Source organism: Chlamydotis macqueenii, chromosome 2, assembly GCF_036417535.1.
Source record: "Chlamydotis macqueenii isolate bChlMac1 chromosome 2, bChlMac1.mat, whole genome shotgun sequence".
NCBI classification, from domain to species: Eukaryota; Metazoa; Chordata; class Aves; order Otidiformes; family Otididae; genus Chlamydotis; species Chlamydotis macqueenii.
The window spans coordinates 73,999,913-74,013,999 of record NC_141557.1 but is presented as its reverse complement, the minus strand read 5'-3'; the positions used below and the strand labels follow the sequence as shown (position 1 = coordinate 74,013,999).

Genomic DNA, 14,087 nt, shown 5'->3' with positions numbered 1-14,087 from the left:
TTTTTCTCCTTATTTTGTGGGAAGGTACTAAATAAAGCACGTACTGGAGAATATAAAGAAAATGAAAAGCAGCAGTATGTTTGCCAATGTTGATAGAGTCTCTGAAAAATAAGCCAAATGAAAATTGATTGGGACATGAATAATTTCAAATACGATTTTTTTTCCTTCTAATAGAAAATCAGCTTTTGGCTTTGTCCTCACTTTAATTCTATTTTAATGAAAATATGTAAATTCTGTTTAAATGTTATCAAGTTTTTCTGTACGTTCAGTCATAGAACTAATGAAGAAGAGAGTGCCTTACATAAATAAGGCTACCAGTCAGACTTCTCTACTAGTCTGTACATGTAAACATCCCGGAGCTCAGGTATGTTTTCAACCTGATATGCATGATCAACACAACATAGTTATCGCATATCAGTGTAACTTGAACAGTAGTTGAGTTTACATGATAGAAAATGATGATAACGTATCTGTGCATTGATGGGCAGAAGGGAACCCCCAGGGCGGTGCGCTCGGAGCTGCACACAGTGATAACAGTGTTTAAGTTGGAAACTTAAAACCTCTCGACTTGCAACTGAATGGGCTGTCAGGCAGAGCTGCGGGAAGGCCTTTGGGAGACTCGGAGTTGTTTCCTTCTCCTTTCTCAGTTGCTGCTGTAGATGTAACCGGTCACCCTGAGAGGCAGCAGTGGCTTGGGCAAAGCTGGTATCCCTGCAGACAGCCGGTGAAGCAGCTTTGGTTAGAGGAACATGCACACATCACGCTGGACCTCAGGATTGTCTCCAAAGTCCTGGTCCTCAAATATGAGGGAATGACTATTCTCTATGTTGCAAGAGCATGATGAGTCAGTCACTGTCCATGGGCATCTGAGTAACTCCTGCCTATTGTGACTCTCCCTGAAGGATGGGGGTGTCTTTTGAAGGCTTAGGTTTTTTGCGTCATGCCTGTCAAGGGGATATGCTGTTGGGAGATCCAGCCCAGTAGATCTTCCAGGCGTTGCTCATTGATTTGACCTCATGCTGGAGTCAAAGGGCTCCTTCTATTTAAAATAAGGATGGCATTGGGTAGACTTTTGTGTGGCATTGTATGAGACAGAGATTTTTCCTGCCTGTCTGGGGCAGAACCTTGCAGAGTCTGTGGGATGGGCTATTAATACGCAAAATTAGGCATGCTTGGCTATTTAACCTATTCTTTGCTGTGTGCTGAAAACCTTGGAAAAACTGAATGCAGCCTGGCCCACGGTAAGCTCAGCACCCTGAAATCCTATGGGTGCCTCACAGCTTGCCGCAGTCGTGGCCTTAAGGCTCTTTGTAACAAGTTTAAGATCAGTTGCTATGTACGTAATCGGCATGTGCAGCATCTGAAGATTTCAAATTTGGCTCTTATATAGGAGAGTTTAAAGAAATGGGGTGCAGAAAGACGGAAACATATAGCAAATGATCAGATGAAAACGAGTTTTGTGATTCTTTTGGCTTTATGCCAAAATAAGCCTCTTGCTCAAAACAAAGTTTCACACTAGTGTTTGAGCCTTCTAATTTGAACACTTATTTGGCCTTTTAATAATGCAGGGGACACAAAAATACCCCTTCATGACTCTGGTTGCTCAATTTGGCTGGGGTTTCCCATTGCCTTCTTTCCCAGACTATTTATAGAACAACAATTAAGATTAATGTATAGCTGCTTCCATTTAGTTCCTGGCTCTGCTGGGTTATGAGCCACTCCCAGCAAGAGCTGACTGAGATATTTAGTGATCACGAGAATTCCTGCTGAAATCAGCTGGAGCTATCTGTCATGTAGATGTGTATACCTTGAAAACAAATTGGTCTCATTTTTTTTTGGTATAATAACTTTTTTTTTTTTCTGTTGTGAAATGAAATTGTGAGGCTGAAGCTAAACAGAGACCATACTTCCTAGTCAATATACATAAATATATTTTCAGTGTTTTTCAGTCTATTCTTGCCATTGAATGGGAAATTTATCAAATAAATAGAATTTCATTACATGAATCCATTCCTAACAGTCTTTTTTGGGGGGCTATATGTTATCCATACAATTTAAATGTTCTATGGCTGTTGTGAAATGGTGAAATATAATGATTGATTTGTATTGTTCTTGACCGATTGGTAGCTTTCACAGCGTATGTATATGGGCTTGGATGTAATGGTTATCAGTAGAAACTGCATGCAGCGGGCAGGGTCTGAGGCCAGTATATGTCATTTTGAGGAATGGACTCTAGTAATGAGTTTATGGATATCAAGTCTTCCTTTTGGTGTCATAAATCCCTGTGATGCTCCAGTGCTCCACTTTGTATAGTTATGGCCGATAGATCCTGGCTATAGGAACAATCCCTGATTGTAGGATGCTGCGTGCTGGCCTTGCATCAGAGGAGACGGATGGATGGTGCTTACGAAAGCAACTAACCAAAAGAAATTGAACTCAAGCAGTGTTCAATCCTGTTTTGCAAGCAATTAAATAAGAATGAAGATGAGGATGAGGGTACAGTTTTGTCAGACCTCATCACACTTGAGAGACCTGTAGGCACCAGCATGCTAAGCTGAGCTTCTTGTCCTGGTGAGGAAGAGCAGAACTGTGCCAAAGGGAAGGGTCTCACAGCTTAGATTGCTATCTGAGTTAGACTCAATTCTAGATGCATGCGACTGTTCAGAAATTGCAAAACCTCATTTCTAAAAGGATACTATGACAGGGTGTGCATGATACCACAGAGTCTGCCTTTTTAATTGCAGTGTCCCCTGCATTAGAATAGATTCTGGTAAAGTAAGGACTGCCTGCATTCCTAACAAAGCTAACTACTAGAAATACTCCAAAGGCAAAAAATACGGCTCAGTTTACAACAGGTTTCTATATATCCTGATATCAAACTGGCTGAAAATATTTTGATTTCTATGTACATGCTCATCCAGAATCCTATGACTTAAATCTTTAAAATATCCATTCTTTTTCAGAGGTCCTTTTTCTCACTTGGAATAAACCCTCTGACTTCCATTGAGTCAGGGCCCTGAGAACAATATTCCTTTTAATTGCACAAGACTCTTTCCTTCCCACAATAACTTGTTATTGGATGATGCAGGAATCCTATAGAATGAAAAATACAGCCTGATCCTGTAATTTAAACAATGCACTACAATGGTGTGTGCACTGAATTAAAAGGGGATAAAATAATGGTGTATGAGCACAACGGTCCCAGTTTTCGAATGATTACCTTTAAGATGTTTTATTGTAGGGTTTGGTTTTCACATAATGCTAATATATATAAAACTAAAATAGTTACTAATTGCTGATACCACCCCGTGACCTGAAGATAAAAAGGCCTATATGGTACCTCAGAGTAAGACAGTGAACTGCATTTTCTGTTAACTAGTGCCAGCACTAGCTGTGAAACTATTTATCCCATGCTCTTCTCTGCTAGACAAGCTTACTTGTCCAACTAACAGGCTTTTGGCACCATTCCCATGTCCACAAACCTGTGTGTGAACTGATTGATTTCTCACTGCTTCAGATGATGTTTTCCAGTTTGAGGAGTCATCTCCACCCTGTAGGAAAACCCAGCATATTTCCCCAACATTTAAATCAAACTATGAAAACATGTGCCTTTCACTTCTCTTTAAGCTATTTACAGGATCTTTTGGTCTTGAGATTTCAGCTGTACAAGGAACATAAAAGCATCTAATTCTGCTTTTTCATCTATTCTGCTAATTCATCTATTTACTGATGCAAATATTAATTAAAGGTAATTTGGGTAGCCTTCAACCCTTGCTTTGGTTGTTTATGCTGGAGAGGAGGAAATTATAATAACAAGATGATAGCATGTGCTAAGCTTGTTGAGTCAACTGGTCAGATTTGAACCCGTCATCTGTGGTGACAGTAACGATAATGTGCAGAGGAAATTCTCCCTTGCAGTCACTGGGAGCAGTATGGGGTGGTGGGAACTTAAAAGGGTGAAACCAATCTCCTTTATACAGAGTAAAAGAAATGGGGAGCAGTGTCTAGTCCCTGGGGAATAGGAAAATTTAAATCTGAATTTTCCCATAGAACTCTGACCAATGTTTTATTTCACTAGCTGTAGAAGACCCAGAGGTTGCCCACACTTACTTGGGAACTGGCACTAATGGTAGCACATATTTATTTTGCTTTGGCTAAGTCTCAGCAGTGACTTTGTCATAGTATGGGTGCATTGAGCTGAGCTAGGGGCTCTGACCAGGCAGAACGCCATTGATGCGCCTTTCTCATCTTCCCAGCTCAGGGTCTGGAAGGAGTGGTGGCGTCTGCAAGAGTCTTAGCAAAGGCTGCTGGCATCAAAAGAGTCTACGGCAAGGTCTGTCTTTCTGTGCTCAATGTTTTGTAGACTAGACTCAAGGGAGAAATTGCTTCTGCTTCCTCAAGGATAGCCTTGGATAAGGGCAAGTAAAACAAGGGAGCAGAGGGAGGTGAAAGGGGAAGGTTGTTTCTCTGCTTGAACAGGACTTCATTGAAATGTTGCACCGAAGGGGTTTTTTTTTGGTGGTTACTGCTAGAATGTTGGGTAACAGTCTGTGTACTCTGCTGTCACGTGTTAGCCTGGCTCTTGGAAGGTAACTTACAACTTTTGTCCTCCTTTAACCTGCTTCTGGAGCCCGGGGGGCGTGGGAAGAACCTGACATGACTCCAGGTATTGTGACATAGAAAGCTATTCCTTTGCTATGTCTTACAGTTACTTGGAAAGAGATACTCCAGAGAAGTTCAGAGAAAACCAGAAATGACTAGGGGTGTTCCTGGACCGACTTATGAGGAAAAAGTGAAAAAGTTGCTGCTGTGCATCTGTACAGTTCTGCTAAGTGATTAATGGGGAATGTGATGATAACACACAACTAATTGAGGCTTGTATATGCCAAAGAAAGGGGAATTACTTTGGTGTTGTTTGATGAGAATGAGTAATAAACACATACTCCTCTATTGAAGATGGCTGCATGAAGTACCCAGAGCAACAGCAGTGGCTTGACGGTGAAAGAGAATTGCATTAGATGCTTGTTTTAGGAATATAAAATACTAAAAATCTATTATTACCTGCTGATGCAATGTAACTTTTCTTTCTTAGAAAACAAACAATAAAAGAATTTCTGTGGGGTTTCTACTTCATAGCTTAGGAGGTTTTAAGCAAGGCTACTAGATACTGCCTTGCTTCATAAATTATTAAAAATAAACTGGAAGAAATTGCACTGGATGGAAAGTGAATTGGGCAATTCTAGAAGCCTTTATATAGACTGCATTTACATAGACTCTTATTAGAAACCTAAGGAAAACTATTTCTGTAGTGAGATGCCACAATTTTCAACAGCAAATGCCGTGGAAGGAATTGAAATAAACAGTGTGGTGTCATGTGTCTGTTTTGAAAGGCCATAGGTAACTTCTGAGGTCTTACAGAAAATTAACTTTTCAAAACTTTGAAGTAAGATTGACAACTTCTACTTGGAATATTGACATTTTTCTGGCCATTTGTAACAGCTACTGACAAAAACACAAGTTTAGGAAATCATACTCTCAGGTTTCTGCTGAAACTTTAGGATCTCTAAGTCAGCTAACTACAAATCCTGACAAAGTAAAATGGATTTCACAGAAGCAGTCTGGCTTAAGACTCTTCTATCCAATGAGGTAGCCTGGGATACACCATGGAGCCACAGCATACCAGTAGTAAATCCCATTTTGGCTTTGGCATGATATTCATTAACACTGCTTCTCTACAGCAGATTAAAAATTCTTTAGTAATAGCAAGGATGACAAGAAACACACTATTTATGGGAAGGGTTACAAGTTGGCGGTCAGATGGTACTGTAGTATTTCTCCAGTACCAAATTATTACTTAAAATAACAACAGCACAAATACAGCTGAAATAAACCCATTGAACCCTAAATTATACTTATTAAAACACTTATGAATCCTTACGTACTGCTTATAAACATATACGCAATGAATAGCTATGATCAGGAAGCACCTACAGTGGAATTTGGGAAATTATGCATCAACCTATTTTTCATTTTTTCTCTCATGCATTTCTATCTGATCCTTGGTCCTACTTCTGACACGCTGTGCTCAAGACACTGTGCTGAAGAGTCGAGCTGTATTGCTCCATCTTGAATAGTCTCTTCTTTGCTATTAAGGAGAGGAAAGAACCCACAGAAGTATTGCTTTTCCCCATAGCAAAGGAGGCTATTAGTATGCCATCCTGCTTGAAAGAGCTCTGAAATTTTGAAACATGTCATAACAAAGAAAACAATACCATGGTGCAAGAGCACAAGTATTATGACAGTGTGTTCTCTCAGTCCTTCCTCATACACACCCCCTCTGGCTCTGGAAAAGAGGACAAAGGCCCAGTCCATCCAGATGTATGGAGGTAAAACTTCCAGAAGGCAATAACAGCATTTAGCTCCCATGCAGGGCTGGAGACCACATAAATCACCAGCTTTTCTGAAGCTGGCAATCTACAGAACCTCAAAAACGATGTGTTAACATAGGTCTGAACGTCTAGAGAGGGCCAAACTGTATCTAGCCACCTGTCTGATCTTACGATGGGGTTCTTGGCCTTTGTAGATGGTTTTTCTGAAGCTGGTTTCAACACTTTTGAGAGTGTCAATGAAGACAGGAAAGTTTATTACAGAGGAAAACGTTTCCTTTCCAAAACATAAATGAAAAATGGAACCATATTCACCCCATTATTAAAGAGCTACTGCAGCGCTAGGCAAAGTTGCAACAGGATACAACTACCCTTGCCAAAATCACAGCTTTAGTGCCCTGAATTTGGCTGGAGGTGGATTTCAACTTTGTTTTTATGTCTACTTCAGACTTAAAAGGCAAAAAGTCTGGCACAATAAAAGGACTCTCTTGTCTGTTATTAAATGAAACACCTTCCCCAGCTCAATGAAGAATTGTGCAAAATCTGGACTTCAGTTCAGAAACTCTAACCTTCCATGCGGGTCTGCGGTTGTTCTCCTTGCTCTTGCGTAGGAAATTTCACCTTGGGCTGCTTAAGGCACAGTGCAAAAGGTGAAGGGCCTGTGAATCTGAGTCGTTTATACCTGCCTTTTTCTGGGATGAAATTTCGTTTTGTTAAGGGTCCTCTGTGTCTGACACACCCTGACAAAGTACCTGAGAATCACCCTTTTGAAAAGGGTTTGCAGCAGAAAAAAACGGATGAGGTCCCAAGGCAAATTTACATCCATCCTTTTCCAGTCCTCTCAGCACCTGTGAAATTAAGGTGATACCGAGGGCTGCACTTTTGCTTAGGAGCTTTCACCAGAGACCAATGTTGAATTGAGTCTGATAGCTAGCACTGCTGTACTGAGGTGGCTTTTGAATAAAGCGATTTATTTCGGTGGACTTCTTCCTGAGTAAGGGTTAGGGATACTGAAGGGCTGCTTATCCTATCCTAAGGTTCATTGGGAGTGTAAGAGCTGAAAGTAAGTTTCAGGCTTCATCAGATCTGGCTATTGAAAAATGGGGTTAATTAATCTAATAGGAAGATAACACAATCAAAATTCTGACCTACTGACATCTCTCCATTAATTTAAAGGAGTAAAATCCTTTGCCTCCACTGTAAAGGAGAACAGGCACGGTATTGCCATGTTCTCCTGTTGCTTGGGATCTGTATAATATATACAAACTGTTACAGATTGCTTTTGCAAGCTCGTTTCTTCTGTGAGCTTGTGTCTAGCAACCATAAATTCCCGAAGTGCTTAAACTTCTGCTTTGTATGAATTTGATCTTAATCCACAAAGGAGGAGGCTATGCGGTTCTGCTGCTCAGTAGATTAAAATTGTAAGAGATTTAGGAAAGTGGTTAGGACTAACATTTTTTTCAAGTAGGAAACTGGTTTTATCACTGTCTAGTGTGGGGGGCAAGAAACGGGGAAGCCCTGCAAAAATGTCTGATGAAAATATTTTGATTGCCAGGTATGATTTTTTTTTTTCCCCTTTAAAGCACACTAAAACCTTCAGAACCTGCAAGAGATGAAACAAAAAGTCTCGGAAACAAAATATATAGATTTGGAAAGCCAAATCTCTTTTCAAAAATGCAGTTAAAACCAGAGCCCAGTCGGACCAGAATTCATGTGCAGTTCTACTGAGACTGGGGTTTCTACCAAGTGTTGCACAAAGAAAGTCTGGAGAGCTTGCAGCAGCCAGCATGGGATGTTCGCAGATCCTCTCGCATGCCAGTGAAAAGACTGGTACACTTCCTGTTCCAACCAGGCTTTCTGTGCCACAGCCATTGGTTTTGCCTGTCCAGCACGTAGAAACCCCTCAGGTGTCCCGAACCACCGCACCCGTCCAACAAGCACTGGGGTACCCTGGGTGCTGCAGACCCTCGCAGGGCTGAAGGGACAGGGCACAAAAGTATCGGCTTACTGCTGATGTGTCAAATATCAAAAGGAGAAAGGCTTTGTCTCTCTTCTGTCATCCTGATTTATCGGACATTAAGAAAGACAAAGTACCCAGACATACAAACGTCGCTGTTTTGGGAAGGTCTGCGAAATGGTTAATGTGCTTGTTCCACACAAAAATGTAAAGTGTAGGTTCTCTGATTACCTGCCGCTGGAAAAGTGTTTGGACAGGTGCCGTGTTTCACCAGCCGTCCGTCACAGCCGACAGCCCGGATTTATGGCCCTACACCAGGGCCGGCCTCCCCACTCCGCCCGCTCCGCTCCGGCTCCGGGTCCTGCCGGTCGCACCGGGAAGGGGACGGGGACGGGGGCTGCAGGCAGGATGACAGCCGGGACCCAGCCGAGTTTATAAAAATCATTCTCCACCTCAACCCCGTAAATTCACTTACATGTGAACAAACCGCCCCAGCTCCCTTGCTCGGAAACCCGGGCATGGCCCAAGCGGTGTCGCGAATGGGGCAATTTCCACCCAAAGGTCAACAGGGGGAAATTCGTCCCTTGCCCCTCCTCAGGGGACGATGCTGAAAGAGGAGGAGGGGGGGAAGAGCCGACCCTTCAGGCAGCGAAAGCCCCCCCACCCCTGCTCGTCCTCCCGCCGCCTCGCCTCGCAGCCCGGGCGCGGCGAGGTCCCCCAAATCCTGATCCCGACCCGTCGAGGAAATCCGAGCAAGCACTGGGAATGGACGGCGAGGACACAGACACACCTTGCACCGTACTGTTGACGTACGTTTCCCGACGCATCCCCAAAAATCGCGATTCATAGAAGATAAATGCTTATTAACAAGGCAGGGCTCGAACTCCGTGGGCTTCTTTTCTTTTTCTTTCTTTTTTTTTTTTTTTTTTTTTATGCTCAGTTGTTTTTAAGAAAAACGGACTTTTCCAAAAGTAAAAAGCAGAACGCTATCCTGTTAAGCAGACCTTTATACACGCGTGCATCCCAACTCACACGTACGTACATCCGATGAAACCCACGCTTGCGGCTGTGATAACAAATTTCACTTTTTTAGCATGTTGGGTTTTTTCCCCCCACTTTCCCCGTGCTTTTAGCGTGCCCTAAAATACGACCATTACAGATCGACAAAACCAAAAAGATTCTAGCCGTCGCATACGGACACCTGACGTGGGCTCCTATAGAGAAAGAGGAGTTAAAATACAAGCTAGAGGAAAGGGTAGATTATAGAAGGGCAGATTAATATTTGCGCAGAGCCTCGAAGGCAGAACGATGTCGAAAGAGCGTGCGTGTATCGTGTGCATGCGCGTGTGTACATAAACCCCAATTCCTTCGAGGGCCGGATTACCCCATACATTAGTCACTAATCTCTCGCAATGTTCTGATGAGTGTCATGGTCGGAGCTTAACACACCGTGAAATCTTGCTCCGCCTTTAGTGAAATAAGTCGGCATGTTTGCCCGCAAATTGCTCTCTTTGAAGCTTTCCTCTCGCAACGCACCTCGGCTGTCCGGCAAAATCTTTGCTATTCGGCTTTGCAGCGCCTGAGCCCGGCGCTGAGGGAAAAGGAGGTGGGGGAGAAAGTCCAGGGTCCCAAATAAGAGTAAATAGGAAAAAGAACAACCAGTGGCCAAAATTCTGCTCGTCGTCGTTTGTTTAGGTGATCCGGGCTTACAGCAGACTCGGAGGGGGAAAAAAAAGCCTGCCTAATTTCATCCTTTATTTTAAATTAACAAACAAACAAATGAACAAACAAGCCCCGAATTATCATTTCGGAGTTTATGTAAAGCTCTTCGATTTCGGGGACGCCGCTAACCCATAATCCAGTACCAGGGGCAGTTAAACCCCCATCCTTCCTTTTTTTTTCCTACTCGGGCATTGCGAGGCTTTCCTCGTTGCTTCTGACAATAAGAACAGAACTTCTGACTTTACAGAAGACGCATCGGGATAAGGCGACGTGAGGACACTTTTTTTTTTTTTTATTACCGGCGCACATCCAGCCGCCCTCACCCCCGCTGCAGGTGCCAGCGAGGCTGCGCCCGGCCGCCCCAGCCACCTTCCCGAAGCCGGTTTTCTTGGGACCGAGAGGTGACAACGGGATTACATTTCGTGTGCTGTCCTTCGAGGAAAAAAAAAAAAAAAGAAAAAGAAGGGGAAAAAACCCCCAAGAACCCCAAACCTGCCTGCCTTTCTGCAGGGCCGAGCAACCGGTGGGGAAACTCGATTTAAGTCGAGGAACTGAAGAGGGCTTCCAATCCCCCACCCCTCCCCAAAATAAGGCGAGGGATGGGGGGCGGGGAGAGGGTACGTGGCACCCCTACCGGCCGAGAGGGATGGGAAGAACAGGATGGGCAGCCCGAGACTTCCTCGGCCAAGGCGACCCCACGGCAGGCTCCCCCGGCTCCCTTCCCACCTCCACGCCAGCACAGACATCACGCTCTTCTCCTTATTACCGTCTTTATTTAGGGGGCAACTTTTATTGGGAGGAGAGGAGGAAAAAAACAAAAAACAAGAAAAAAAACCATTGTGGCCGAGCGTCAACAAAATGCACACGCACATATATTATATACACAAAAATAAAATAAGAAAAAAATTTTACCCTTCTCTTTCCAGTAGTAGTGGTCTTGGCCTTAAATGTACAACGCCAGCCAGCACAGGAGACAGTGCCTGACAATTCCTCGAGCCCCTTCCCCTCTTCCGCCCGCCTCCCCCTTCCCCGAACAATAATTAATTAAAAAAAGCTGCACTCTCTTTGTGTTAAAAACGCTACTTTTATAAATAATTTAACGTCCTCCCTTCCCACGAAACGCTAGTTGCCGGACAGGAGAAAAGGTTTCTTTTGGCACAGTGATGCATCGCTTTGCAGTACGGACTTACGGCTCCCCCCGCCCCCCTCCCTTCCTCTCTCCCCAGTCCCCCACCTTCCTCTCAGTCCCCTCCCTTCCCCCCAAGCGCACAGCACGACCCCCAGCTGCCGCCTCCGCGCCTCTCCGTGGGGGCAGCCCCCCGCCCCGCTGCCCAGGGGGCTGGGGATTGGGGAGGGGGACAAGAAGTGGGGACGGCTGAAGTCAAGTAGTCTCAACGAACAGTAAGAAGCACTTGCGGCTCATGGCTATCTCCAAAACGACAGTTTGGGTTTTGTTGTTTTTTTTTTTTAATTTTTAATTTTTTTTTTTTTTGGCTTAAGTTACGCCCACTGTCATTTCACTAAGGCACAGTCACCGAGGCTTTTGCTTGGAGGCTTTTGCTCGCCTCCGGAGTTAAAGTGCGGGATCCACAGCCTCCTCCTTTCCCCCCCTCCCCACCTCCCCGAGCAGGGGAGGAGGCGGGGGGGCTCCGTTAAGCCAGGGGCGTCTCCACGGCGTACGGCTGGAAGGAAGCCGAGCCCCCCGCCGCCGGTTGCAGCGACCCGGCCAGCCGGAGGGGCCCGTAAAGCGGGGAACCGGGCGGCAGCCCCCGCCCGCCTTTGGGGAGGGCGGCGGGGAAGAGCGGAGCCCGCGGCCGCTCCGCCGCCGGCTGCTCGCCCGGGGCCAGCGCCTGCCGCCCGCCCGCCAGCAGCACCGGCGGCGGCTCGCCCACCCCGTAGGCGCAGAGCTGCAGGAGGCCGCCGCCGTACAGGGGGGCGGCGGGCGGGGGCCGGGCGGCGGGCGGGTAGGGGAGCAGGGGGTAGGGACTGGGCAGCAGGTGCGGGGGGGCGGGCGGCGCCGGCCAGAGGAGGCGGGCGGGCGGCGGAGGGGGATGCTGCGGGGCGGCGCGGGGCCCCGCCGGCCGCCGGAGGAGGCTCTCGATGGCGAAGGAGCTGGAAAACTTGGCGCTGCCGCCGCCCGCCGTCGCCGCCGCCCCGCCGCCCGCCGCCGCCGCCGCTTCCTTGGCGGCGGGGCCCGGTGCGCAGTTGCAGGGCGAGGAAGCGCAGCAGCACCGCGGGGAACCGCCGGGGGACGCGGCGACCGCTCCGGCCGCCTCCTGCGGTGGCGGCGGAGCGGCGGCGGGGCGGGCGGGCGGCGGCGGGGCGGCGCGGCTGAGGCGCTTGCGGCGGCGGCGGAAGACGCCGTCGGCGAAGGTGTACTCGCTGCTGGGGTTGAGCATCCAGTAGTTGTCCTTGCCCCAGGGCCGCGCCGGGTCCCGCAGCACCTTGACGAAGCAGTCGTTGAGGGAGAGGTTGTGGCGCACCGAGTTGCGCCAGCCGGTGTAGGCGCCGCGGAAGAAGGGGAAGCGGCTCATCAGGTAGTCGTTGATTTCGGCCAGGGTCAGGCGGCCGCCGGCTGAGTCGCGGATGGCCATGGCGATCAGGGCGATGTAGGAGTAGGGCGGCTTCGGCCGCCGCGTGTAGGGCTTACCCTTGCCGCTCTCCGCCGGCGGCTGCTGCGGCGGCTGCGGGGCGGAGGGCGGCGGCGGCGGCGGCGGCGCGGTGGCGGGAGGGTGCCCCGGCCGCCCGGCCCCGCCGCCGGGGCTGTTAGCGGCGCAGTCGCCGTCCGAGCCCAGCTCGCTCTCAGCCGGCGCCGGGGAGAGGGAGCCGCTGCCTTCCTGGTCGCTGCTGGCGCTCAGCTTGTCCTCGTAGTGCTGCGAGAACACCTCCAGCTTCATGGCGGCGGTGGCCCCCCCGCGCCTCGCGGTTCCGCCGGGCGGGCGCGACCCCTGCCCCTCGACGCGGCCTCAAGGGCGGCGCGGAGGCCTGGGGTTGGGGGACGGAAGGGCTTCGCGCCCGCCTCAGCTGGCCGCCCCGGGGGTCGCTGGACAGGGGGGTGATCCCTGACCCTCCGGCGGAGGCCGAGGCGAGGCGACGGTGCCCAGCCGAGTGCGCCCGGCCGGCCTCAGCGGCCCGGCGCGGGCCGGCGCGCTTCCTCCGGCTTCCACCTCTTTCTCCCCGGCCGGGGCGCTCGCTCCCTAGCTCCCTTTCGCCCCCCCTTTTTTTTTTTTTGTTTTGTTTTGTTTTGTTTTTTGTTGTCCTCCTCGCTCTTTACGCTCGCCGCTCCATGGGGCCGGGAGGAGAGCGGGGTGCCGCAGAAGGGGCGAGGAAGGTGCCGCAGAAGGGGCGAGGAAGCCCCCGCGAAGCCGGTGCTGGTGCCTTTCTGCCTAGTCCGATGCTCCTCGGGGCCGCTGCCGATGTTACCGTCGGGCGCTCCCGGGGCGCGGGGAGAAGCTCTCCGGGGCCGTCGGGGTTACTTCTCTCTCTCGTGTCCTCTGGCTTCGGGCCCCGGTGTCAGTGCCGGGACGCCGAGCTGGCTCCTCGCTGGGGCGCGGGCAGCAGCCGGGTTATGAGGGTGATTAGTGTTATTGTCATTATCTCTCTCTTCCCCTGTGGTTCTGTGTCTCTCCACCACTTTCAGACCAGCCCATTATAACGCCGGCGAGAGGCGGAGCCAGGACAAAGATCTGAAAAGGGTGGTGGGTGGAGAAGCAAGGTAGCAAAGGTGGGTATGCGCTAATAAGCCGGATCAGAGCCGTAATTAGCTGAGATGACGGCGAGGTCTCGTTGGAAAGTTATTTTACGAAACTTGTTTGTGTTTTCTCCTGCCAGGTCCCTCCCCTCCCCGAGTTTTTCGAATGGAGCCGGGCCCGCCTCCCAGGTGTAAAAAGCAACGTGACTTATAGGTGGCAGAGCAGAACCTGTTACGCGCAGTGATTTATTTTAATAGCGCCGTGTACAGCAACAGGTTGTAATGTGACAGCTCAACAACCTGTTAGAAAATAATACCCGGCTTCGCAGTT

The 14,087-nt window shown here is 48.6% G+C and overlaps 1 protein-coding gene across 1 annotated transcript; it reads right to left on the bottom strand.

The window, feature by feature from the left end:
- Nucleotides 1-11,359: 11,359 nt before the first annotated feature.
- FOXQ1 (forkhead box Q1) lies at nucleotides 11,360-13,390 on the bottom strand. The gene has a single exon (XM_086741919.1). It carries the CDS (start codon nucleotides 12,960-12,962, stop codon nucleotides 11,718-11,720), a length of 1,245 nt encoding a protein of 414 aa, XP_086598045.1. The 5' UTR covers nucleotides 12,963-13,390; the 3' UTR covers nucleotides 11,360-11,717.
- Nucleotides 13,391-14,087: the final 697 nt, after the last annotated feature.

Coding starts and splice junctions, on each gene's coding strand:
- FOXQ1 (XM_086741919.1), bottom strand. CDS start 12,962: ATGAAGCTGGAGGTGTTCTCGCAGCACTACGAGGACAAGCTGAGCGCC.